Here is a 24,182-nt window from a genome sequence, read left to right as displayed (position 1 = left end):
GTTGTTGTAGTGTTGCTAGGCAACTTGGAAACGCCGTGGGAAGAGGAGCGGAATTGCAGTGGACCTGAAAAGGGCATCTACTCAGCTTGTTTTCCTCTTCATCTCTTCTTTTGAACATTTTTTCTTGCACTTGTTGTTTGATTTTTATTTGGTCATCAGCTTCTCTTTGTGAACTTTAACCTGGAGATGTGCTGTTATTTAACCTATTTGTCTGCAGAGCATGTCCTCTGACTAGGCGGCTATACCATGTTTAAAGCTGCCAAGGTCTGATCTTTTTTTTATACGAGACAGCTGCCTGCATAGTTTGTGTAGATCTGAATGTCGAGAGATGGGGTCAGAGTCAGTGAAGGTGGTGGTAAGGTGCAGGCCTCTGAATGACAGGGAGCATGCTCTGGGCTGTAAGATGGTGCTGTGCATGGACCTGCGCCGCTGCCAGTGCTTCATAGAGAAGCCCAGGGCACTGGATGAGCCACCCAAACAGTTCACCTTTGATGGGACCTACTTCATTGATCAAAACACTGAGCAGATGTACAACGAGATTGCATATCCTCTAGTAGAGGTAAGCCTGGAAACAGTGTAACATTTCTGTTTTATATGGGTCATTGATGTGATGCAACCCAAAACAATTAGTGTAACCAGAATTTCTTTCATAGAAATCTAATTATATACAGCAAGATACATGTGAACTACAATGTGGAATAATTATAATCCACTTTTGAATGCAACACACATTTGTCAAAACTTACTTTGCTTTACAATTTAAATACTCCAAAAATATTTATTTTCATTTGATGTTTTAAAATGAAGTAATTATTTAATAAAAAGTACACTTACATACACTATAGGTGGAACACATTTTTAATATTTATCATTCTTTTGTGGTTACACCATTTGACATTTTCAGGAACACTCTGTTACTTTTGGTTAAAAAATTGTGCAAATATCATTTCAAAACTATTTTTAAAGATATATTTGAATTGCCAACCTTTATTTTAGAAAAACGACAGTGTGGAGATCCAGGCATTCACATTGCATTGGTTACTAGACACCCTTAGTTGTAGCAACATCAGTAGCCTATATCTTATTGCTAATGACTTTAGTCCTCATTATTTACTTAACAGTCTGCTGTCAGTCACTTGTAAAGGTCAGCCGGATGTTTTTCTTTAAAGAAATGAGCCAAAGGTCACTAATCCTATATTTTTCACTTTTTACAGGGTGTCACTGAGGGGTACAATGGCACAATTTTTGCCTATGGTCAAACTGGAAGCGGTAAGTCTTTCACCATGCAGGGAGTCACCGAGCCTGCAGCCCAGAGGGGGGTTATTCCACGAGCCTTTGAGCATGTCTTTGAGAGCATTCAGGTAGGCTGGGCAGCTGTTGTCAACTGTGTAATGAATCCATTGTAGACATTCATTCAATGAGTCCATGAAAAAAATGTAAACAAGCAGTGTCACCTAGTTGTATACAATATAAAATACATACTTGCTTCAACGTGCTAGTTCTTGTTCTTTCCTGGCTTATCTACTGCTTTGTGTGCTCAGAAAGAAACTTTTTTATGTGTTTGTTTGCAAGCTAGTGTGCTGAAAATACCAAATTCCTGGTGAGGGCTTCCTATTTGGAGATTTACAATGAGGAAATCAGAGACCTTTTGGGAAATGACACCAAGCAGAGATTAGAGGTAAGTTTCTTAAAACACTATAGTTTGAATCTATCAATAAATCAAACTTTATTTATATAGCATCTTTCATACAGATTAGCGTAGTTCAAAGTGCTTTACAGTTAGTTGATTGACAAGCTGACAAAATAAAAAAAGGAATAAAAACAAAGAACAAATTAAAGACAAAAATTGAGACCAATACACACAAGAGAAAAATAAAAATGCTTAAAAATGTAATTGAAATAAGTGAAAATAAATAATTAAAGAAGTAAAATAAGAGAAAAGGACTATTAAAAGTTAGAGTTAAAAAAAAAGGTTAAAATAGATTAAAAAGACAAAAGAAAAGTCAAATAAAAGAAGTTTAATAAAAGCTGGACTAAAGAAATCAGGCAAATAATCAGACATTATTGTGTAACATAAGAAGGCAAAGTGTTGATTATGAAACCTGTTTCTTTAAACTGTTCTCTAACAGCAAACACATTGCCTTTTGCTTTGTGCTCAATACTGTAAATGTTACCATGGTGACTTGAAAGCACAGTTATTACATGACCCATTGAAGGTCAAGGTGTTTCAACAAGGTGTTAGATTTGGTGTGTGTGTGTGTGTGTGTGTGTGTGTGTGTGTGTGTGTGTGTGTGTGTGTGTGCGTGCGTGCCCCCCAGTTGAAGGAGCACCCAGAGCATGGAGTGTATGTGCGGGACCTCTCCATGCACACTGTGCACAGTGTGGGGGAGTGTGAGAGGATCATAGAGCAAGGCTGGAGGAATCGGGCAGTGGGCTACACGCTGATGAACAAAGACTCCTCTCGTTCCCACTCCATCTTCACCATCCACCTGGAGATTTGCAACACTGGTGAACACAAACACACAATTATACAATACCATTTAATCTTTAATCTTTAATCTGTTTAGTGATAAATATGTTTTTGTTTGCATTAACTTGTGCTTGTGGGAGCATGTGGCCCTATTATGTCTCATAACGTCACCATCAGATCAACATTAAAGGAAAATTCCACAATCGCATCATCAGTTTATTAGGTTCAGCGAATTTCCTCTCAACCGACATCATCTGCTACTATGTAATCGATTAAATATTGAAAAGTTTAAGTAGGTCTAGAGTTAAATTTTGATGTGTTCACAGTCATCTCAGATTGGAATCAAAAGTGGACACTGGAAACAATTAGATCCTGGTTTATTTGCCACTTAAGATGGAGAAGTTTTAATCTTTGTCTCCTCTAGGATGATTTTCCCTTGCATGAGTTGAATGTTGGTACAAAAGGTGAATTGGTTATCCAGAAAATAAGCAAAAATGGCAGCAAACTATTTAATAGACAAAAAATGGTAATGGATGGAAATAGCTAGTTTCTTTAACTGCATCTAAGAGTGGATTATTTGTATAATGCAACATTAAGATACAAACTTTAAAGTTGTATTTACTCTACATTCTCAGATGGAGATGGTGAGGACCATATACGAGCAGGTAAGCTCAACCTTGTGGACCTGGCAGGAAGTGAGCGTCAGTCTAAAACCGGCGCAACTGGAGAGCGACTCAGGGAGGCCACCAAGATCAACCTGTCCCTCTCTGCTCTGGGCAACGTCATCTCTGCTCTGGTGGACGGACGCTCCAAATACATCCCCTACCGGGACTCCAAGCTGACCAGGCTGCTGCAGGACTCCCTGGGAGGGAACACGCGAACCTTGATGATTGCCTGTCTCTCCCCTGCTGACAACAACTACGAGGAAAGCTTGAGCACTCTGCGCTATGCCAACCGGGCCAAGAGCATCCAGAACAGGCCTCGTATCAATGAGGACCCTAAGGATGCTCTGCTCCGAGAGTATCAGGAAGAGATCAAGAACCTGCGGGCCCTCATCTCAGGCCAGCTGGGCACTGCTAACCTTTCATGTAAGTGACTTATTTTGTGGCTAGGCTTCTTTCTTGATTGATTGTGAATTTTATAAGAGTGATGTTTTATTTGAATCTACTGGTAAAAAATCATTTTTATCACCTGTCTTGCTTTTTCTATTCTTTTCTTTTTCTTTTTCTTTTTTTTTTTACAGCTCTACTGTCTGGTCAGTCGTCTGAGACTTCTTCTGCTGTCCCTTCAAGGCCACAATCTAGCACCACAGAAGCAGAAAAGGAGAAGATTAAAGAGGTAACTCCAGAGTGTTCCCACACTAATATATCACTTCACATCACTCGCAGTATAAGATCCAGGTGATTTATTGCTCTCTCCACAGGAGTACGAGGCGAGGCTTGCCAAGTTGCAGGCTGAGTATAATGCAGAGCAGGAATCCAAGGCAAAGCTGCAGGAGGACATCGCTACCCTGCGTTCCTCCTATGAATTGAAGCTGTCTGATCTGGAGGAGGCACGAGCCAGCAGGGGGAGCTCTATCACAAGGAATGGTAACAGAAAGTCATTGGCCTTGAAACAAGAAACCAACTAACACTAAATTGATTCAAGTTGTGTCCAAAACACCCGTATTCTGTTAACTGCTTTGCATTGTTTTGTTTCCCAACATCAGTGAGCTCCAGTTGCATGACACAGGTCGCTGAGGAGGAGCTGCGTCTCACTACCGATCCCTTGTGCAGCAGTACAATTGAGGAAACTTCCCTGACTGAGGTACTGTCCGCCACTGGTATTTTCATTTATCATCCATAACATCTACCACCTAAGAAATAAAACTATGGATCATTAGAAATTTACTGGATGTTATTTTCTCATGTTGGTGAGCCAGTCCGCTGTACCGTGTGCAGCTGTCAGTGTCCAAAAAGGTCCAGATGGAGATGGGCTCAGAGATTCACCTGATGTCACCACAGCAGGGTCTCTGGATCAGAAACATGTCCTGGAAAGGTTTGTGGGCTTCAGTGGTAAACAACACACATTTTATATACATCCTCAGGAACTGTCACAGTCAGGAACCAAACATGTGATCCTTACTATGAGCACTGCTTGTACTGTGATGCTTTTTTCTTCATTATATCTTGTGCCATTATTCTGAAGAGGATGTGAAATATGTTGTGATGGAACCATATGAAGAAAAATACATGATGATACTGTATGCTTACACCATTGCTTTCCTTTTACAATTGGATTGCATTCCTTCCTCCCTTCCTTCTGTCCTTCTTTCCTTCCTTCCTTCCTTCCTTCCTTCCTTCCTTCCTTCCTTCCTTCCTTCCTTCCTTCCTCCTGTCCTTCTTTCCTTCCTTCCTTCCTTCCTTCCTTCCTTCCTTCCTTCCTTCCTTCCTTTCTTCCTTCCTTCCTTCTGTTTTTCTTTCCTCCCTCCCTCCTTCCTTCCTTCCTACCTTCCTTCCTTTCCTCCCTCCCTTCCCTTCCTCCTACCTTCCTTCCTCTCTTCCTGCCTCCTTCCTTCCTTCTTTCCTTCCTTCCTTCTTTCCTCCCTTCCTTCCTCTCTCCCCTCCCTTCTCACCTTCCTTCCTCTCTTCCTGCCTCCCTCCCTCCTTCTTTCCTTCCTACTTTCCTCCTTCCCTTCCTCCCTTCCTCCCGTCCTTCTGTCCTTCTTTCCGCCCTCCCTCCTTCTTTCCTTCCTACCTTCCTCCCTTCTTTCCTTTCCTTCCTCTCTTCCTGCCTCCCTCCTTTCCTTCCTCCCTTCCTTCCTTTCCTTCCTTCTTCCTCCCTTCCTTGACTCGAGGACAACAGGAGGGTTAAACTACTATAACATCTTTAACTTTTAAGATATACATTTGACAGTATTTATAAATGCCTATTTCGAAAAGCAGTCTGTTTTCATACCTGACACCCATTACAGCTCCATTGCCTCTTGTTACGTAGTTTGATGTCATTATTCTACTTACCTCCCATCCATGAAGTGTTCCCATTCATCCACATCTGCTCCCCAGGCTGCAGCAGCTGGAGCAGGAGGTGGTAGGAGGAGAACAAGCCAGGAACAAAGAGTTACAGCAGAGACACCGACAGAGGAAGACCCTCGCAGATCAGAGAAAAGTCCAGCTCATCACGGCCTTGTCGGAGAACAGCGAGGATAGTGAAAATGTGCTCTTAAATGTCTACAACTCCATCCAGGAAGAGGTCCATGCCAAAAATCAGATGTTGGTCAAAGTCCAAGGCAAGGTCTGTCACAGCAGCTGTACGATAAATATGGGATACATATAGTTTATTTTGAGTTAATTTGCAAAAATAGAACTAACTTATTACAAAAAGAGGAATCTATGTTTTGGGTCTTCTGTAAAGCTTTTTTTTAATAATTGATATAATTGCTCCACTCTGAAATACCTTTTGTTACTATGAAAATATTACATTCATTGTCTGGTTCACTACCAAATTTCATTACTTAATAGATGTTTTTTCTTTTTTTTATTCAGTGATAGATACTTTTGTCTCCTCTTGGATTTTCTGATTTGGATTTTATAATGTAACACCAAAGAAATCACATCAAATGACACTCACTTTGTACCAAAGGCCTTTGCTTAAACTGATACTGGATAATATGGAGTCTTTAAACTTTCAGTGTTGAATCACATGTTCTACTGTTCAACCATAAAACTACATTAACCTCCTTGTGGCAGCTGAAAGCAGCCAAACTGGAGATCCGTGACCTGCAGGCAGAGTTTGAAGTGGAAAGGGACGATTATCTGGCAACAATCCGTCGGCTGGAGAGGGAAGGCCAGTTACTCCACAGCCTGCTGGAGCGTATGGTGCCCCTGGTGCGACGTGACTGCAACTACAGCAACCTGGACCGCCTGAAGAAAGAAGCTGTCTGGGACGAGGACAGCGCCACTTGGAGACTGCCAGACGTGATGGTGCAGAAAACAACACTGCCTTCAGGTGGGATGTATGAAGAGGGCATATAGAAAGCAGCTAGTGATACTGTAAATCCTACATTTCTTACAGGTTACTTTCCTTAAATATTATCTCGTTTTCTTTCTCTCTTACAGCAGTGGCTCCAAAACTTCCAGCTCACAGAGGCTCAGTCGCTGATATTGGAGAACCATTTTCGGTCTGTTTATGTTCCACACATCATCTTTAACTTACACACACTGAAACACTGCCATAGAGTCTTACCCCTGTCTGTTTTTAGCAAGCGGAAGAGGACAGGTATAAGGAAATGCTGGACCGTAGCGACAGCGAAAATATTGCCAGCACCTACTTCAAGTCAAAGAGGGCGAGCCAACTACTGGGAGGTGAAGCCACCAGGGGACACGGTAAGACCAGGACCTGACAGTAAATTAGCTGTACTTCTGATTATGGTAAACATGGAGGTTGTCATCATTCTGTGTCTCTGGTTTGTCTTTTTTTGTTAGGGAGAAATTAATTAAGCCTCAATGGAATAACTTAAATCAGGCATAAAATATATTTTTTTTATATATTGGAGAAAGTTTAGAACATCTCAAAGTTAAAATATTTACTTTTGACTACAGTTCAGGTCAGTGTAAATGCTAATATTTAACCTTTCCATTTACAAGATATTAATTCTTAAAGCATCAACCATCTGCAGCAGTCACAGTACCAAGCCAATTTACATTTTGGCATTTTCTCTCATATTCTGGTTTTAACCCAACTGATGAAGCTCTTCTCTTACAGTTGTCCACTCTCCTCCCCTCGTTAATGGGGCGTCCCACCTAACTGTGAGCGGTTCCAACATGAACCCGCCTGTCAGCTCAGACTCCGTCCTGCCACGCCCCTTCCGCCTCGAGTCGTTGGGTTTCCCGATGTCCAATGGTAAGGTGAAGCGCAAAAAAAGCAAGTCTCACATCAATAATGAGGGTTACTGAAAGGACTGAATTCACATGCCTTCCACATCTCACTGTCTTTTGTTTTTGACAGCAATTTTATACACTGTGATTGATCCAATATTGAATGAAATGACTACTTCTAACAGAGATTTGTATTTACAGTAGTAAACAAATCAATCCAGCTGTGACATTTTTTAAATTACATTTGAATGTTAATTTTGAACAAAAATCTACCTATAGTAGCATACTACCTTTGTAACTGTTGCACTGAATTTAAAACAAATGTGATTAATGTACTGTGAGACTCAAAGTCCAGCTTCTATATATTTCTCTTCTTATGTATTTAACTGTCACTGTTTGTAAACCTGTTTTAACTTTTTCCATTTCCAACATTTGAAATTCTGGACATGCTGCTGAATAGAAATAAAATGTGTTAAAAATGTTTTTGTTTTGTTTTGTTTTTTTTGTTTTTGTTATGTTTTTGATTAATTTAATTGACACCACCAACATCTATTGTAAGTTGGCTGGTGTAGAGTGCTATAGACAGTAATATTTATGTCAGACGTGTCAGTGCAGGTACATGACCTGGCCATCACAAATGTTTGCAGGGGGGGCTGTTGTCTTGGCAGCAGAGCACTGACAGGTAGTGATCTCATGTTACAGTTGACCTTTGGGGTCAACGTCTTTATTCACAGGTTGATGAGCATGAGCCAAAAACAAATCTGTGAATTAATAAAGAGAGTCTCTATGTGTACTGTAAGTGTCAGGTTTTTAAAATTACACAATATACATCAAATGTAACATGTTTTTTTTCCCCTAGGCAGCTCAACTCAAATGCCTTTGTGTGTCCATACAGATAAACTCAATCCTTTCTACAGATCATTTTTCTGTCTGAGTATCACATTTCTAATTTTGGCTATGGCCTGATTTCTTCAACCATTGTTTAATATTACTTGACCGGCAGAGAGCCGTGTCAGTTTCAAAACTTGACACCATTTATTTACGTGTGCACAGACACAGTAGACACAGATCCTGGCCCATTAGTTGAGCCCTTTACCCTGATGTGAGATAACAGTACAGAAGGCAGCTGTAATCGTCTCTAGCAACAATCAACCGCATACTAACTCAGCAGCTTCAAGGCTGTTACATAACGAAATGTCAAGCTATTCAAATAAGTCAGTGGGAGGAATTAAAAGTCTTGCAAAGGACAGGGAGAAAGCAGAGAAAGGAGCGCATTGGTGTCCTAAGTTCACACGGGGGTGGGGCTCAAGATAATCGGATAATGAAAGAACAGCTGAGCAGGCTTTCTCATCACTTGAGTGGCATGTAAGATGAGTAGTATGACTGATGGTCATTCTGTAAGTGAATTGCTGGATGAACCAGAGAGGCTAAGCCACTGTGCAGGTTTACAGGGATGAAGGTTTAACTGAATTGAAGGCTCTTTGCTTCTTTGTGTTAAACTCATTCTGTGGGATGTAATTCAACAGCTCAGTCTGAAAAGGCAAACCATTAAAAGCTCAAGCTAATCACATTTCAAATCATAAGTCAACAAGTCTTCATTAACGTGTTCCAGTCTCAGACAGTAAGCCTACACACTTTAAAAATGTTGGCTTGTTTAAATGATGTGAGGATAAAGATAACTACACAATGTATTAAATGCATAGTTTTTTATTGTCAATTATATTAATGTAAATTGTAAAGAGAAGGTAAAAATAGTCACATTGTGGTTGCTTTCATTCTGAATAAACATTCCCAGTATTTTGACTGAAGGCAGTTACATAAACACAGTTTGTCATACATTTTTTGAAACAATCTAAACAATAGTTATAAAATGGTAAAAATAAATGGGTGATCTATTGATACTTCAGATTTTAACATTGTGTACTGCTGATAGCTACTAAAGTTTAGAAAACACTGAAAGAAAATCACCTCCAAACACTTTTGTCTTACAATAATTACGAGCTGCATAAATGTTTCTTCTGACTTGAGGCTTTGCTCCAGGAAATGTACTCAACAATCCACTTATAGGCACAACTGTGAGCTATGTATGAATCTGACAAGTAATGTAAAAATCCTGTTGATTTGGGTTGATGTTTCCTTTAAGTAGAAGTACAATGGAGCTGCATGTTATGTACAGTATGCTTGTAATTAAAAAGAATAACAAGTATGAGTAATGGAAAGCCATTTTGAGATTCAAAATATTACCATCATTTTGAAATGTGATGTTTATGCACACCAAGATTTATAACTATATCTTTTTCTCTTATTGAATTTGGATATAGAATAAACATAAACATAAAAATGTGTCTTAAACATTCAACAACCCCATAATGCATCTAATTTGGAGATGTACTTAAACACAATATTGATGTTTTAAATTGCTTAATGTCTATTTGCCCTCAACAGACCAAAATGGAACCTAGAAATAAAAGTGCTCTATTGCCCTTTAAATTCTTGCTCTTCTTCTTCATCCTCTCCTTCTGCTTTGCTTTGCCAAAGTGCCAAGTGCCAAGTCACTGCTTAATGCTCTAACTCTCTTTAAGCTGATGGTACTCTTGAACGGTGTTTATGCAGGAAGACTTCTGTTATTTACTTGTTTTAGTCTTTGAGCAGCCCCAGCTTTCTGAGAGCCTCTTTCCGATCAGCTCCCATCCCAGGCACCATCATCACAGTGTATCCAACAGGGCTTGAGGGTTTTTGGGGTACAGGCTTTGCTGCAGTGGTCGTTTTCACTGGTTCAGCTGCTGTGGTGCGTTGTGGTTCAGGACAGTATCCACCGTTTCTAGGGTTGTCCAGGGTGGTAGAGCGTTCTCGAGCAGGTGCCTTCGATGCATTGGGTTGGGGGGGATATGATGCAGACTCAGACTGTTGGTCAGGTCTGGAGCAGTAGTGGAAACTGGCACTGCTCTGAAGACTTGGCTTGTTCTTCGGTTCGGTGGCCATTTGAGAATAACAAAAAGATGGGGTTCTTGATGTGTTAATGTTAGCAGGACCTTTTACAAATCTGTTGGGAGTTGGATCTGAAGAGGGTTCATGTTTAGGGTGTACCACTGCCTCATTTTCTGGCTGTTCGTCCTTCAGGAGGCCCAGCTTCTGCAAAGCTTCCAGTCTCACCAACTTTGGATCTGTTGCATGCTTGACATCGTGTGGAGATTCTGAGTTTATGGGTGCTTCATTTTGTGTCATCACAGATATATTGGCAGGAATTCTTTTGGGTTTGGGTGCCAAAACTGGGGGACCCATCTTAGACTTGGAAGCCTCTGAGTGTGATTTGTCAGATCTTGACAGATCTCCAAGGTTTGGGCCTTCCACTATGACACGAGGGTGCTTCTCCCACTCTATAGTATGATCAACTTTGGGACATAATGGGGTTTTCTTTGTGGAGGCATTCCTCCGCAGATGAACAAGTGCATCGTAGGACAGAGGCCCTCTAGGTAAAGGACCCTCAGGTGTCCTAACTGAGTAGTCTCTGGGTTTGGTCTGAGGAGGTATCACAACCTTAACCTCTAAAGGTACGCGAGGAGAATTCTGGTTGTATTGGTGACCGGATTTGTTGGTTGAAGAAGGGATCTGAGGTTTAGAGCAGAAGTTGGTATCTGGGGAAACACCTGATTTAGCATTGAATGCAGTATTGCTGTTTGCCATAGCAAAAGGTGTAGGAACCAAGTAGCTCTGCATAGGTTTGGTGTCAGCCTTTTCCTTGAAGGGTTTCTCAGAGAACTGTGTTGGTGAGCCTGAAAGACAAAGAAGCACATGTTTGTCACTAGAGATACAACTAATCTCTTTTCAAAACATTTTATTGACTACATCACAGCTAATTCTGCATCTGTCCCCAGAGATTAACTCACCACTGAGCTTGCTTTTGCTCATGGAGGCTGACAGGTCAGCCATTATGGTAGCAAGGTTGCCAGGGTTGGACAGTTGGTCAGGTTCGTCATTGGACAGTCCGCTATCATCCTCAGTATCCAAAGACTCAATAGTCTCCTCCAAAAACATGAGACAGGCCTTCTCTTCAGCAGACAAGTACTCCAGACTGTCATCACTCTGTATAAATAAAGCAGACATTTAGAAATGTAATTCCATAATGAAATATCACAAACAGTACATAGCATTAACTGTTAGAAAATGATTGACAGCACAACTGACTTTACTTTCTAGTAGCTATTTAAATATTTTCTTCTAAACAGAAACACAACTACCAAACCAGTTGGATTCGTCTTACAATCAAAAACTAGCTTGGTTTTGTTATCATTTGATGTTATTTATTAAGGAAGTTACTTACAAAGCCAGAATTGGCACTGACAACACTGTCACAGCTGCCAGCGCTGTCCATGCCGGTCATCGTCTCCAATCCAATGCCACCTGGCCAGGTATCGCTTTTGGGCATCTTACTGCCCTACTTATCCAAAGTTAGCGGCACAGATTGTTGTTACACACTCTGTGAAAGGGAGGATAAATAGTGAGTTAAAATTACAATTTAATTTAGTTTTGAAAACACACTCAAAGCACTGATCATATATAACCAGACAACTGTTGAATTGTACCAGACTGTAACATTCAGTAACAGAATGACCTGTTACATTGTGTTATTCTTCAGTGGACTTTCTGTAAAAACATTGACCAGGTCACTAAATTCCACGGCTTTGATTTAACTGCTGAAGGTTGTAAAATAATTAATAATAGACTTTAGCTTGCCCCTCTATAATTGGCTTGGAGTTAAGCAAGCTGTACATTTGGTTCCCACAAATGCATGCAGGCATGGAGAAAAAGGAAAATTTGCTGCTGTGTATGAATAGCAATCAGCACCACGGGGGCCTGGACAGCTCCGTATCAGGCTGATCCATGTTTGCTATTATCTCAGGTTTAAATATACACTGTGTTGGTCAAACATCACTAGAATAAATAACCCGAGGTTCTGTCAACACAAGATCAAAATAAACCCCTGGGTTACTTTAATGTTATAATAATAAAACAAATTTACATGTAATAAATAATAATGAAGTACCCGGTGTGCAAAAAGTGCCCTACACATTTACACTTTTACTTTATCTGTGAGGTCATATCATGTTTATAATATCCAAGCATGACTTGGACAAGACTGGGAAATTACATCAAAAAAAATCTAGCTCACCTCCATTTGCAAGACAATAAGAAATTTACATTATCATTTTCACAACATCCGTATTTCCTTAGTGTTCATCAAGGTCTGATTTCCTGATTTGTGTTTTCAGCAGTTGGCTCTTAAATCTTAGCAAATCTAAGGAGTTCTTAAAACAGTCCTGCTCACAAAGAAAAATACTTAAAGGCAATTTGATGTTAATTGTGATTGAAGGTCTATCTCAAGCAAGTCTTTTGTTTGGTTCTGATTTCGCTAAACGGTTTACAATAATATAACTGCAACTGTCCTTAGAAGTGACGTGTTTGGTTGAAAAAGTAATGCATGAACATTACTCTCATGTCATCTCATCAACATGTAGCATGCTATGTGACCCTGTGGTGTGTAGTGAACTGATGACTACACGGCCTCACCAGTAGAGAGTGACAGCCAGGGTATCATAGTTTAGCGTGTTTCTGACAGATATCTAACTAGTCCTCTTACTGCATGTGACTCAGATTACAGCCCACATGCCACTCCTAATCTTCCTCAACCGGATCAGTTTCAGAGGGAGTGTAAGGCAGCAGGAATGATCTCCCGAAAGCTATATGATATCCAGCTTGACCACTGTAACATACTTATATTAGGACATTTTTTATTTGGCGTGTATGTGCTTACTCAGAAGACATCATTATTTTCCTCCTGGGAGTACTAAAATATGTGCAACATTACGGCACTGTGGTTATAAGCATTTTCATAATGGTACGTTTATTTGTATATGGCTGTTACAAATTGAATGAACAGTTGTTTTAAGGGCTATTTGAGCATAGGATTTACTCCAAATCAAATTTTAGAGAATAAATAGTTTACTTTCTCTAGTGAAATTGTAGAAATATAGCTGGAAGTTTAGTATAAATGAATCCTTGTCTGATCCCAGTGAAAAGAAAATTCACTTCTGGATTAGTTTCACCACCTGAGACGGAAGGGCTGTGAGATAGGCCAACGAAGGCACAAAAGCACTCCTGTTCACAGTTCATGCATGTCATCTCATCCCTGTAAAAATTTAAAACCCACTTCCCCGGGCCAGCATGTAAATGTCCCCATCTGTCCTGTTGCATGCAAGTGAGGATATGAATCTGAAAAGCGGAAACTCTGAGATAGCGTTTATTGTGTTTTCACCTGACACAATCTGGCTTGATCATATGCAAATAACCAGAGCAGCTGCTGTTGCCTGGATGTCAAAAGAGTGTTTCAAACTCTAAAGCTATTTCTTGTAATGACATTTGCACTCCCCTATCAAGTATAAAATAGCTGATGTACTGTTTCAGTGTGATGTTTGACTTGGGGTTAGTCTGTGTCATAACAAAACCCAGACTGTAGTTAGCCATTAACCGCAATAGACAATTTCCTGTGAAAGTACATCTAAATGTTATCTTCATTTAGATACGCCTATCAACACAGTAGCAACGGCCACAAAAACCAAGATGAGCTTAGCAGTCACAAAATAGTATGATGCACAGGTAAGAAAGAGGGCAATAACTATAATTGCCATGTCGAACTCCTTGAAACAACAATCTCTGGTGCAATTGACGTCTTGATTTGATCGTATATAAAAAGACAGAGGGCCTTGCCAAGATTATATTATCCATAATGGATTGTATAATGGGGATTATGCAACAAGGTCAAATTATGACTCTTCTTTTTTTTCAAGTTTGTTTTATTCCTCCCTCCCTGTCCTTCAACTCTCTGCATTCAATATCAACAGGGTCCAAGTTCAATTGGTTTTATATCCTTTATAAATAACATTTAACACACATGCAAACATCCACTGAAAAAACTTCCCTTTTCTTTCACCCCTGCCTGAAAAGCGTGCAAAGGCTGATTAAATACTATTAAGAAAGATATCTAAGGTTATAATTTAATCATCTCATTATGAGACAACATCATCATTATAGCAACAGACACTCTCAAAAACTAAACACATTTTTTTTAATTTGGAAAGTAGAGTAGTTAATCTAAAGTAAGATAATTTATGATCATATTCATATGTACTATTTATTATGCAACAGTTTCATCTTATATTAACGTCAGAAGAGAAATACACGATTAAAATTAGATCAATACAACATAAATGCGTGTTTAAAACAAACTTTAAGTAGATTTAGCTGACCATGGATAAAAACAAACTTGCATTGGTTGACCACATACCTGTTTGAATCTCCGTATCTTAGTTATCCATCCTGTGGCTGCAGTGCAAGTGGAAGAAGACACCTGTGAGCCGCGCAGTGATACCTGTATGAAGGACTTTGTGCTCTAAGCTTTCGGCCAATCAGAGAGCAGTATTCTCCTTAAGACGCGCGAGCCCCGGTTGTCATAGCAGCACAGTTCCTACAACTCCAATAATCTGCTAATCATTAACGGCTGAGTGTCTCTCTGCTTCAGACTACACATAATGTTACCAGATCGTCTAAATTAGTCCAGGTTTGTCACTGTAAAAGTTAAAGTTAACTAATTTAATTTAAAAATAATTTTTGAACATTACTCCCTGGATAATTACTTGCAGCTAGTAGCCTATATATAGGAGCAGTAGTCTATTTCCATTACACCAACGTTACTTGCGTTAATGATGCATTTAATGACGTTTCAAAAAAAGGGACAAACTTTCTAAAGTGAAAGTGAGGAAGAGGTTTAATATGTAACTAAGTACATTTATTCAAGCAGCCTACTGTACCTAAGTATAAATACAGTCACAAGTGCATAGAGGTTTAATATGTTACTAATTGCATTTATTCAAGCAGCCTATTGATTTTAAGAGCTGTATTGAATTACATTGCACAACTGTGCCTAATGAAGTGGCCAGTAAGTGTATAAGGTACTTGTACTTTACTTGAGTTGGGTTAGGGTTAGGGTTATTTCCATTTTAGGTACATTTTACTCCACAACATTTATTTGCCACTTTAAGTAGGCTATCCAAAATTTGCTTTACAAGAATAAACTACATCATTAACCCTCTTACATGATAAAAACAAACAATATAATAATATAACACCCTAATAGAAGCTAGTGTGCATAATACTATTACTAATAATCTACTTAAGTTATATTTTGAATTCAGGACTTTTATGTGTAATGGAGTATTTTTAGTTGACAGTGTTTCTAATTTAACTGCTTTTTAATATTTCTTTTAATCTTTTAATTTAGTTTTCTTTTCCTAATCTTAAACTTTTTCCCTTTTCTTTTCTTTAAACTTTAACTTTTTAATCTGAATACTTCTTCCACCACTGTAAATGCAGCTCAGGTTTACCCGTCATTGCTCTTATCTTTTTTCTTAGTAATTTTGCTTAAAGCGGTGTTAATTCTATATATAGTAGATACTAATTTTAAACAGATTTTAGTATGGAGTATTCATACTAGAAAGTAACTAAAAAGTATATTCAAACATGAAAAATACATGTATACCTTTTTTTTCTAATATTTTTTGAGTAAGTTGCAATATCCCACAAATGAAACTAAGGAACACGTCACAGCTGCAAAAAGCAAACATTACTTGCAGAAGTTGATGAGAAAGCCACAGAAAGATCTGGAGAAAACAAAAAAAGAAGTATTTAATTTGAGACTATTTGCTTTCTCTGTATTTTATTTTTTTACATGTGCATTTGCCATGTTTAGGTCAGTAGACTTAGTTCAGTGACCTAGCTCTATTTGCATCAATAGCTCCTACAGTTGGTCAAACAGTCAGTGGACAAATCTTGATAGATCCTATTAAGAAAGGGTAGATGTTCCTTAAAATAACATACTGTAGGTAGTGTAATCCCACTATGATGGCACAGATTCAACAGTGTTTTGCCAACTGGAGTTTATCTCCAGTGGTCATGGTCATTTCAATCAGGATTATAAATAGAGATGGGTGAAAAATACCAAATTAGCACCATAGGATTCATCAGAGCATTATTAATATCTATGTTTCTACTTGTTTGTATTCAGTATAAAGTATTTAACACTACTTAATTACAGTTTTTAAAGATTTCAGTTTTTCTGTAGGCATGAGAACTGTGAATTATCAACTCAATATGACTTCTGACAAAACAATTATGTCTAAATATTTACCACCCAGTTCTGTAATGGTGAATTATAATAATTACTTCACTTGAACAATGACTCACACACACAAGACTGCTGGCAATAGCTTTTTAATTGTGACACAACACTGAAAAAAATCAAGTAAATCCAGTTATTCTGTAGTGCTTTGTGTGCAACATTCATTGTTATTGTCCTTGAAGAGTCATGAGAACTTAGTAAAATACAAAATACAACAAAGCCATTTCATAGTTTCACTTTTATGCAAGCTGATTAAAACCATAACCACTGTTAAAATAACTAAAAAAGGTAACATGAGGAAGAAAAAGAAAAATCTTAGTAATTCACATTCAAACAAAGAAATAATGACATTTTTGCTTTGCCTATCCTTAACCCCAAACACAAACTCAGAATAAAGATAATAAATCTGAAAGAAATACCCAGAAACAAATCCTCCTCCATTGTTAAACTTAAATTTTTTGGCAACAACTTAAAACCAATATTGCCATCACAAGGACCGTGAAATAGAAATACTGATGCTGCACAAGATGAGGCCACAATGAACTCGGCTTCCACGTTTAGCTTCGTGACCTCCACCTGAAAAACTTGTTGAGCTGATATTGAACATAAATATATGTAAGTGCATGCTTCGTCCTTAAAAGCAGTGACTATTAAAAGGAATTAGCTTAGAGATGGTACCTGACCTCTGCAGAAAATGTGAGAACATGCTCCAGTTGTGCGAAACATACAGTGGAACAAAGTGGCAATTTCTTTTCTACAACGTGCACTACATGTGAAACCGAAACAGGCCTTTTAACCCTGACTGGAGTTAGTCTTGGTCTCTGCTGATGTGAGGTGAAAAATAACCTTAAAAAGGAAAGCTGTTAATGTTGTTTAGTAAAGCACATAATGTAAGAACTATACCTGAAACAGTAAATGCATTAAGTAAGAAGGCTTTTATCTCATACAGCATGTCTTACTCATGATTTCTAGTCATACACACCCCCTCCCCCCACCACACACACACACACACGTGTTGTGAAATAAATGCTTTAAAACACTTCGTCACACCTTGAAGCGTTTCTCAGAAAAATACATAGCAATATAAAACAAAACTGTCTTTCTTTTTAAAAAGATTTGTTCTCACAGCATGGTGACATTTGTAAAGGACACACTAGAATGAATAAATTGCACTCCTGAAGAAACTGTCGTACCCATGAAAGAGGAAAAAAAAAAAAAAAAAAAAAAGAACAGCTACAGATTTTGTAAAATGTTTTGTTTTCAGCACCATTATTTATTTTTTGTCTAATTTAAAACAAGCAAACTGATAGACGATGTTGCGACGTCACAAAAAACATAAAGACCCCCCCCCCCCCCCAAACAATTAGGCTCATTGTGGATCACAATTTGCGATATGATATTGTATTTCAAAATGCATAACCTCAATCTCAATTGCCTTTGCACAGTAAACCTAAACAGCACATTAGATGAATCCAGCAGTCACACAGTCTAACTGCGATGAACAATCAGACATCTAAAATTTGGCCAAATGATCCGTTTTTTGTTTTTTTAGTATTGGAAGAGTTTCTGACATCTGACGACGAGGGAAATAAAAAAATAACAAAAAAATAACATGTACATAACCTTCATCGTGAATAACAGTCAAACTTGGTGTACTGCGCTTAAGACAACAGTGAATATGGTCACGTCATTGTGAAAATAATTCTTAGTGGTTTGTTTTAAACTCTTCATAGAGCCAAATAGTGGTGTCATTTTTGGAAAGTTGATTCATTTTTCTAATTGAAGACACATTAGCCACTATTAGCTTTGTCTCACACACAGAGAAATCTTTACTGTTTAAAACAAATCCTAAGAACTTCTTTTGCAAATTGTACTTGACCCAGTTTAACGGAGTTGAAACCATCCCTAGATTAGACTAAAACGATGGTTTAATGACATCGGAGCGTTTGCAGTAGTGTTTCTGATTTTTGAGAACTGACAGCAGTTTAAAAAAGGTAATACTGAACAGGTTAGAGACTTAACACGCAGTCTGCAGATTCTCCATAGATGTCACTGGACAATGTGAGGTAGAGGATCACACAAGCAGACAAGTAGACCAACAGAGTCGCCAGATGTGGGGCACGGGGTTGGTGGTTGTTTTTTGTGAGAGAGGGGAAACGACTTTCACACTTCGCCAAAATTGGTGTGGCCCGTATCCTTGGCGTGCTCTCTGGCTTCCTTTTGTCCCACCAGGCCCGTCTGGCACACCATGCAGCGCAACGCAAAGCGGTTAACGTCCGTGAACTGCCGCTTGCGGCGAGCCTCGTCTGCCAACTCGAGGGCCTGAGCCAGGATTACATCATCCGTGGTGGAGAAGATAGTCTGGGGCGGGGCGTCAGAACCGGGGGTCTCTTTCTGCAGTGGGTCGTAGTGGATGCCGTCGTAGATGAGCAGCACGCGTTTGTGGTATCCGGCGTCCTCCCCGAATCGATCCACTCGGACCGTCTGAGTGTCCACCACGCAGATCTCACACTGGTAAAACTTGGACAGGATGGACACCTCGATGGCTCCCCCCCAGGTGTCGTCGCGTCTTATCCAAGAGCAATACTCCTCGTTGGTCTTTCCCAGCACCGCTTCGGAGTACGCCGCCGGGTCGCTCGACACGATTTGAGCGATGAGGCCTCGCATTTCGGGGGCACAAGCGAGATCGTACACGCCGCCTTCCACCACATAATACACACTGGTGAAGAGGCAGGAGTTGTCAGCTGGGACGACTCGACGTGCCAGGATGGGCAAGGCTTCCAGGCGCGGTGCTTTAGTCACAGTGGAATGATCCTGAGGCTTTGGCTTGTTTTTCTCTTCCTCAACAATGAGTGTGTCACCTGTAAGAGGATCACATGCAGTTATCAAATGAATGTTGTGTATATTATTCTTTTTTATTTATGTATATTTACAGGTCAATGACGTGATGCGACCCAGTGTCAATTGGTGTAACCGGTACTTTTTCATAAAAATCTGATTATACAGGAAAATATATATGAAATAAAATGTAGAATAAATATCCACTTCTGCAAAGCAACACAAATGGTTGTTTTTATAAGTCCTGCTCAATATTGACAAAATCCAGGTGAAAACGAAATAATAACAAAAAAAAACATATTTCTCATTTGTCAGTTTCTCCAAAGTAAACATTTTTTTGGCAAAGTATGATGTAATTATTAAAAGTCTGCATTTGTTATTATCTATATGAAACCCAGGCATGTAATTCAGTAAATAAAAACAGGGATTTAAATCAAATTCAAATAGTAAAACTGATTTTGGTAAAAAGATGAACTTAGAGATACAACTGAGTATGTATATTTTAAATGTGTACATGCCAATTAGGTGTAGTTACATGTGTGCAGTTCATCTTAATTAAAAAACAGGTTTGTTGAGGTTATTAGATTACATCAGGTATTTCTGACTCCACCAAAATACTTAAGGCGGTGTCCTCACAGTATTAAAGAAAGAAAAACAGTATCACAGTTGCTCCACATATTGTTCAGACTTGTCTTAAAGCTACTTAAATGTTGGCTCAGTCAATGTAATTATAATGTGATTTCATAATTTTAAAGCAAATCATTATTCTATGCTCTGTTTTAGTCTAATATTTTGTTTTCTTTCTCTCTTTCTGTACTTTTTCTTATTATTGTAATTGGGGTTTCTTGTTTTTAATTGGATGTTTTTATGTTTCCAATTTGTACTGTTTCAAATTTCATTTTTATAAAGCTGCCTTGTAACTTGTAACATGCGATAAAAACAACGATAGTCATCTAAACAATAAAAGATGTGAACTAGCTCCACGTTATCTGCACATTTTCTGACGTCTATCATACCTGATTTGATGGGGTAGTCCTTGAGGTGAGCTTCTCCGTTTCGAAGATCGAGACTGGAGGGAGGGTAACCGACCATGATTTTCTGCACATCACATGGGATCCCCGTCAGCTCCTCCACCTTCCTCTTGAGCTCTTGCACACAGGACTGATGAGTCAAGCCTTGCATTATGTGGCTCCCATTTTTGGTCTTACAGCGAAGCCGCAACATTCTGCCTGCAAGAAAAAACAAACATGTGAATCAGCAAGTTGAGCTTAAAGGCGCAGTGTGTAAGATTTAGTGGGATATAGCGTAATGGATGAGGCTAATATAATCTTCATAAGCATGCTATCAAATTATTAGTGTATAATTACCTGAAAATAAGAAATAGTTTCACGGAGCCTGCCATGTTTCTACAGTAGCCCAGAATGGACAAACCAAACAGCTACTGTAAGTTCTCCTACATGTTTTCAGTGGGTCTCCAACCTCACTGCTAAATGCCACTAAATCCTACATACTGGTCCTTTAACTCAAATGTTCAACAGTGCAAATATTTGGTATAAACTTTTACTCAAACATCAGAGCAAAAGATAAAAAGTTACATTAAGTTTCATCTTTGTAATCAAGTTTGACTTTAATAATGAAAATCTATATGAGAGATCTTATTAATGTGTCTGCATCTTCTAATCTGATCCTTAACAGTAAATATGTAAAACAGATAACAGAACCGTTTGTATCAGTCACTTTCACCATTAAACTGTTTGAATAACCTTTGGTCTATGTGGCTTCTTCAAAGCAAACCTGAAGATATTTATGGCTCATGGTTAACTTATATATATGAAAAGCAAAACTGTTTGATGTTCAATGTAAAATGGGATGGAGGGCACACACACATTAATGCCTGCCCACAATGGCTGCTTCAAAGGAGCAAAAAGTGAGTTTGAGTCCACATTTTTATGGTTCAACAGAAAGGTTTCCAGTTTACCATAAGATAAGATAAACTGTTACTGTTAGTCCAAATGCAAACAGAAAAGCAGTATGTCAGTATTATTTAAATTAGAGGAGTAGCCTTTATCTGAGACAGGCTTTAAAACAAACAACTTCTTTTTACAACATTGAAGTGTCTCAAATACTCAAACAGAAAAACAACCAGACAAGAAAGCAGTACAGTCACAACTTCTGCTTTCCATCTTTATTTGGGACAAGAAATGAAACTGATAATCCATTTCACTGTAAAGAGAGTTTATATCTCCTTTTGTAACAGCAGTGTCTATAGGATTACCAGTGTGATTAACAACACAAGGTTTATTTACCAATCTGCTTAGCTTCTCCATGTTCCTATCATATATTTGTCACTAAGTAAAGCGTTAAAGGACAGGTTCACAACTGCTCATGTAAACACTAGTCAGGAGTCCAAATGAACATTGAAATGGGCTTCTTTTTTTAAGGGTGAGGGTTTGGGTTGATGCTAAAAAGACTGTAAATATGTACTTGACATGACTAACTCAGACTACTGAAGCCTCATATAAGCTGCAGATCTAAATTGAAATGCATTTTGGCACAAAAGGGAGTCTTTTAATAGGCAGTATGAACAGGAGGAATGATTACAGCGAGGAAAAACCTGTTTCACTCCTAATATGAGGACCTAGCTGCTGTTTTAAAGCGGACTTGAAGAACTGTGAATCTGTCACTCAACTCGAATTTAACTCTCAAAGCAGAAGTCTAAGATAATGAGGCACAATCTAGGCCTATAATGTAGCACCTTAAATAACTGATTAATAAGTTTATGGGGTAAGATTGAGACTTTTAAACGACCTGTAGACAGTTAAAGTAGGTTAAAGTAGTCCAAAATGTTGTTTGGTGGAGCTGGTGATGAACTTAGTTTTATTCAAATCTTACTGTAGTCCTTTACTGTTGGTGAAGTTAGCTCAAAACTTTGTGGATGTTACTATAAAGCTATATTAGCTGACTCAGGCTAAAGTAAAATTGTTAGCCACTCTTATATCACAACATGCTGAAAGTAGTGTCATAATATTGCTATGCATCCAGATGAACACCACGTAACAATAAAAAGTGCTGATGAATAACAACAGAGGAGGAAAAAAACACCTGACAGCGACGTTGCTTTGTTTTACTTGTCTTTGTTCTGGTGGTGTTATGTGGAAGTCTGTCCCCCCCTCAAATAATGTCCCCCTCCTGTTACAACCAAGGGTGTAACTTTGGTTTGAGAAGTGGGGGGGGGGGGGGGGGGGGGGCACAAAACCATGGGTCTGGGGGTTCCTCTGCTATAAAAAAAAAAGTTTTCAATTTGAATCCAATTTCCTGTATTTTCTACATACATTTAGGGACTGGTGATACAAAATCCAGGAAATAATTAAGTTGGTCATAATATTCCTCCAGAAAGTATAGTGGCACCTACCTAGACTGGTAAAATCGGGACTGCATTAATTCAGAGAGGCCAAAGTCTTTTGAAGGTGGGGGTGCATGTCCCTCCTGTGTTATTCGAGGGGGGCAGACTTCCTCATAACACCACCAGAACAAAGACAAGTAAAACAAAGCAACGTCGCAGTCAGGTGTTTTTCTCCTCCTTTATTGCTATTCATCAGCACTTTTTATTGTTATGTGGTCTTCATCTGGATGCATAGCAATATTATGACACTACTTTCAGCATGTTGTGATATAAGACTGCCGGTGTTATGGAAGTGTGTCCCCCCCTCAAATAATGTCCCCCTCCTGTTAAAACTATACTCATAGCAACACATGCCTGGCTGGAGTTATTGTATATTATCTTATATAGGTGAGGTCATAAGATAAGCCCATAGTGGGTTTCTACCTCATCGGCACATGTTTAAATTTCTATTATTATTTTTTTTTCTGACTTTTATTTTTGAGAAAATAAACTAAACTAATCAAAAACTTCAGACTATACAATCAGCACTGCTCCCAGTAAACCACTGCACTTTAATGTCAAATACTATATTGGTATTTCATGTACACAGAAAATACTAATAATTTCAATTGTGTGCAATATTCATATAATATACATATATATTTATTTCACTTTAATCTGTGCAATACAAATATCACCTCTGGTATATTACCACTCAATACCAATATTACTCTTGTAAATAATGTCACGATTATCTTTATTACATATTTTTAATATTATTGTTCTGATTGTTTTTGTAATTATTATTTATTGTTCTTTATACTTTTCTTATTGCTGCTCTTATATTCTATCTTGCTGTCCACTTTGCTGCTGTAACAAAGAAAATATCCCTGTTGTGGGACTAATAAAGGAATATCTTATCTTATATTCATGTGAACATAGCAAGCCAGTCAGAGGCTAAGCTAGGAACTCCCTGTCGAGCTAGAGAGAAAATGCAGGATCACATGTTTTAAAATGGGCATATAACTTGTCATAGATTATTGGCAGTAATCCGGAACATATATATATATATATAAAAACAAAACATGTTTACTTTTGCTCGAATTCATTCACAAATCGCCTTTTTACGCGTTGCTAACCCACATCATCTGCTAACGTTAGCATGCTAATCTACTTTGTGTTAACTGGACAGCTTTTTAGCTGTTTAAAAAGTGTTTCACATGAAGGTTAACTTTAATAAATTATGTTACCTGTCTACTGACTAATCTACACACGACAAGATACACTGACTGACCTGACAACGAACTATTTGAGGTTTCTTACCTGCTGGTGACTGCAGCTCTTCATCAAACAATAAACATCCAGTGAGAAGACTGATGTGAGTAGAGCGTCACGTGACGTCTC

General features: G+C 38.6%; 3 protein-coding genes across 3 annotated transcripts; 1 reads left to right on the top strand and 2 right to left on the bottom strand.

Annotated features, from left to right (window-relative positions):
* The first annotated feature begins 328 nt into the window (after positions 1-328).
* Positions 329-7,404, top strand: kif17 (kinesin family member 17). The gene is made up of 14 exons (XM_053315577.1): positions 329-559; positions 1,215-1,361; positions 1,577-1,678; positions 2,319-2,508; positions 3,106-3,558; positions 3,714-3,808; positions 3,894-4,059; positions 4,179-4,292; positions 4,375-4,507; positions 5,515-5,743; positions 6,199-6,457; positions 6,568-6,629; positions 6,711-6,834; positions 7,214-7,404. The coding sequence occupies exons 1-14, from the start codon at positions 329-331 to the stop codon at positions 7,402-7,404; spliced, it is 2,496 nt and encodes an 831-aa protein (XP_053171552.1).
* A 2,559-nt stretch (positions 7,405-9,963) lies between these two features.
* On the bottom strand, positions 9,964-11,783 carry zgc:158258 (uncharacterized protein LOC791186 homolog). Its single transcript, XM_053316607.1, has 3 exons — positions 11,648-11,783; positions 11,214-11,409; positions 9,964-11,099 (listed from the first exon to the last, which is right to left on the bottom strand). Exons 1-3 carry the CDS (start codon positions 11,750-11,752, stop codon positions 9,964-9,966), a joined length of 1,437 nt encoding a protein of 478 aa, XP_053172582.1. The 5' UTR covers positions 11,753-11,783.
* A 6,540-nt stretch (positions 11,784-18,323) lies between these two features.
* Positions 18,324-24,129, bottom strand: yod1 (YOD1 deubiquitinase). Its single transcript, XM_053316613.1, has 3 exons — positions 24,102-24,129; positions 20,413-20,625; positions 18,324-19,419 (listed from the first exon to the last, which is right to left on the bottom strand). The coding sequence occupies exons 2-3, from the start codon at positions 20,618-20,620 to the stop codon at positions 18,722-18,724; spliced, it is 906 nt and encodes a 301-aa protein (XP_053172588.1). The 5' UTR covers positions 20,621-20,625; positions 24,102-24,129; the 3' UTR covers positions 18,324-18,721.
* Positions 24,130-24,182: the final 53 nt, after the last annotated feature.

The sequence above is a fragment of the Scomber japonicus genome, chromosome 3 (assembly GCF_027409825.1).
Source record: "Scomber japonicus isolate fScoJap1 chromosome 3, fScoJap1.pri, whole genome shotgun sequence".
NCBI classification, from domain to species: domain Eukaryota; kingdom Metazoa; phylum Chordata; class Actinopteri; order Scombriformes; family Scombridae; genus Scomber; species Scomber japonicus.
This window is presented reverse-complemented; position numbering and strand designations above follow the sequence as displayed.

Bases quoted from the DNA above. Each gene is read 5' to 3' on its own strand.
- yod1 (XM_053316613.1), bottom strand. From the start codon at position 20,620: ATGTTGCGGCTTCGCTGTAAGACCAAAAATGGGAGCCACATAATGCAA. The intron at 19,420-20,412 runs GTATGATAGACG...ATCCTCTTACAG, and splicing joins GGACTACCCCATCAAATCAG to GTGACACACTCATTGTTGAG.
- kif17 (XM_053315577.1), top strand. From the start codon at position 329: ATGGGGTCAGAGTCAGTGAAGGTGGTGGTAAGGTGCAGGCCTCTGAAT. The intron at 560-1,214 runs GTAAGCCTGGAA...CACTTTTTACAG, and splicing joins TTGCATATCCTCTAGTAGAG to GGTGTCACTGAGGGGTACAA. The intron at 4,293-4,374 runs GTATTTTCATTT...GATGTTATTTTC, and splicing joins TGAGGTACTGTCCGCCACTG to TCATGTTGGTGAGCCAGTCC.
- zgc:158258 (XM_053316607.1), bottom strand. From the start codon at position 11,752: ATGCCCAAAAGCGATACCTGGCCAGGTGGCATTGGATTGGAGACGATG. The intron at 11,410-11,647 runs GTAAGTAACTTC...TTATTTATACAG, and splicing joins TCAGTGCCAATTCTGGCTTT to AGTGATGACAGTCTGGAGTA. The intron at 11,100-11,213 runs GTGAGTTAATCT...TTTGTCTTTCAG, and splicing joins GAGCAAAAGCAAGCTCAGTG to GCTCACCAACACAGTTCTCT.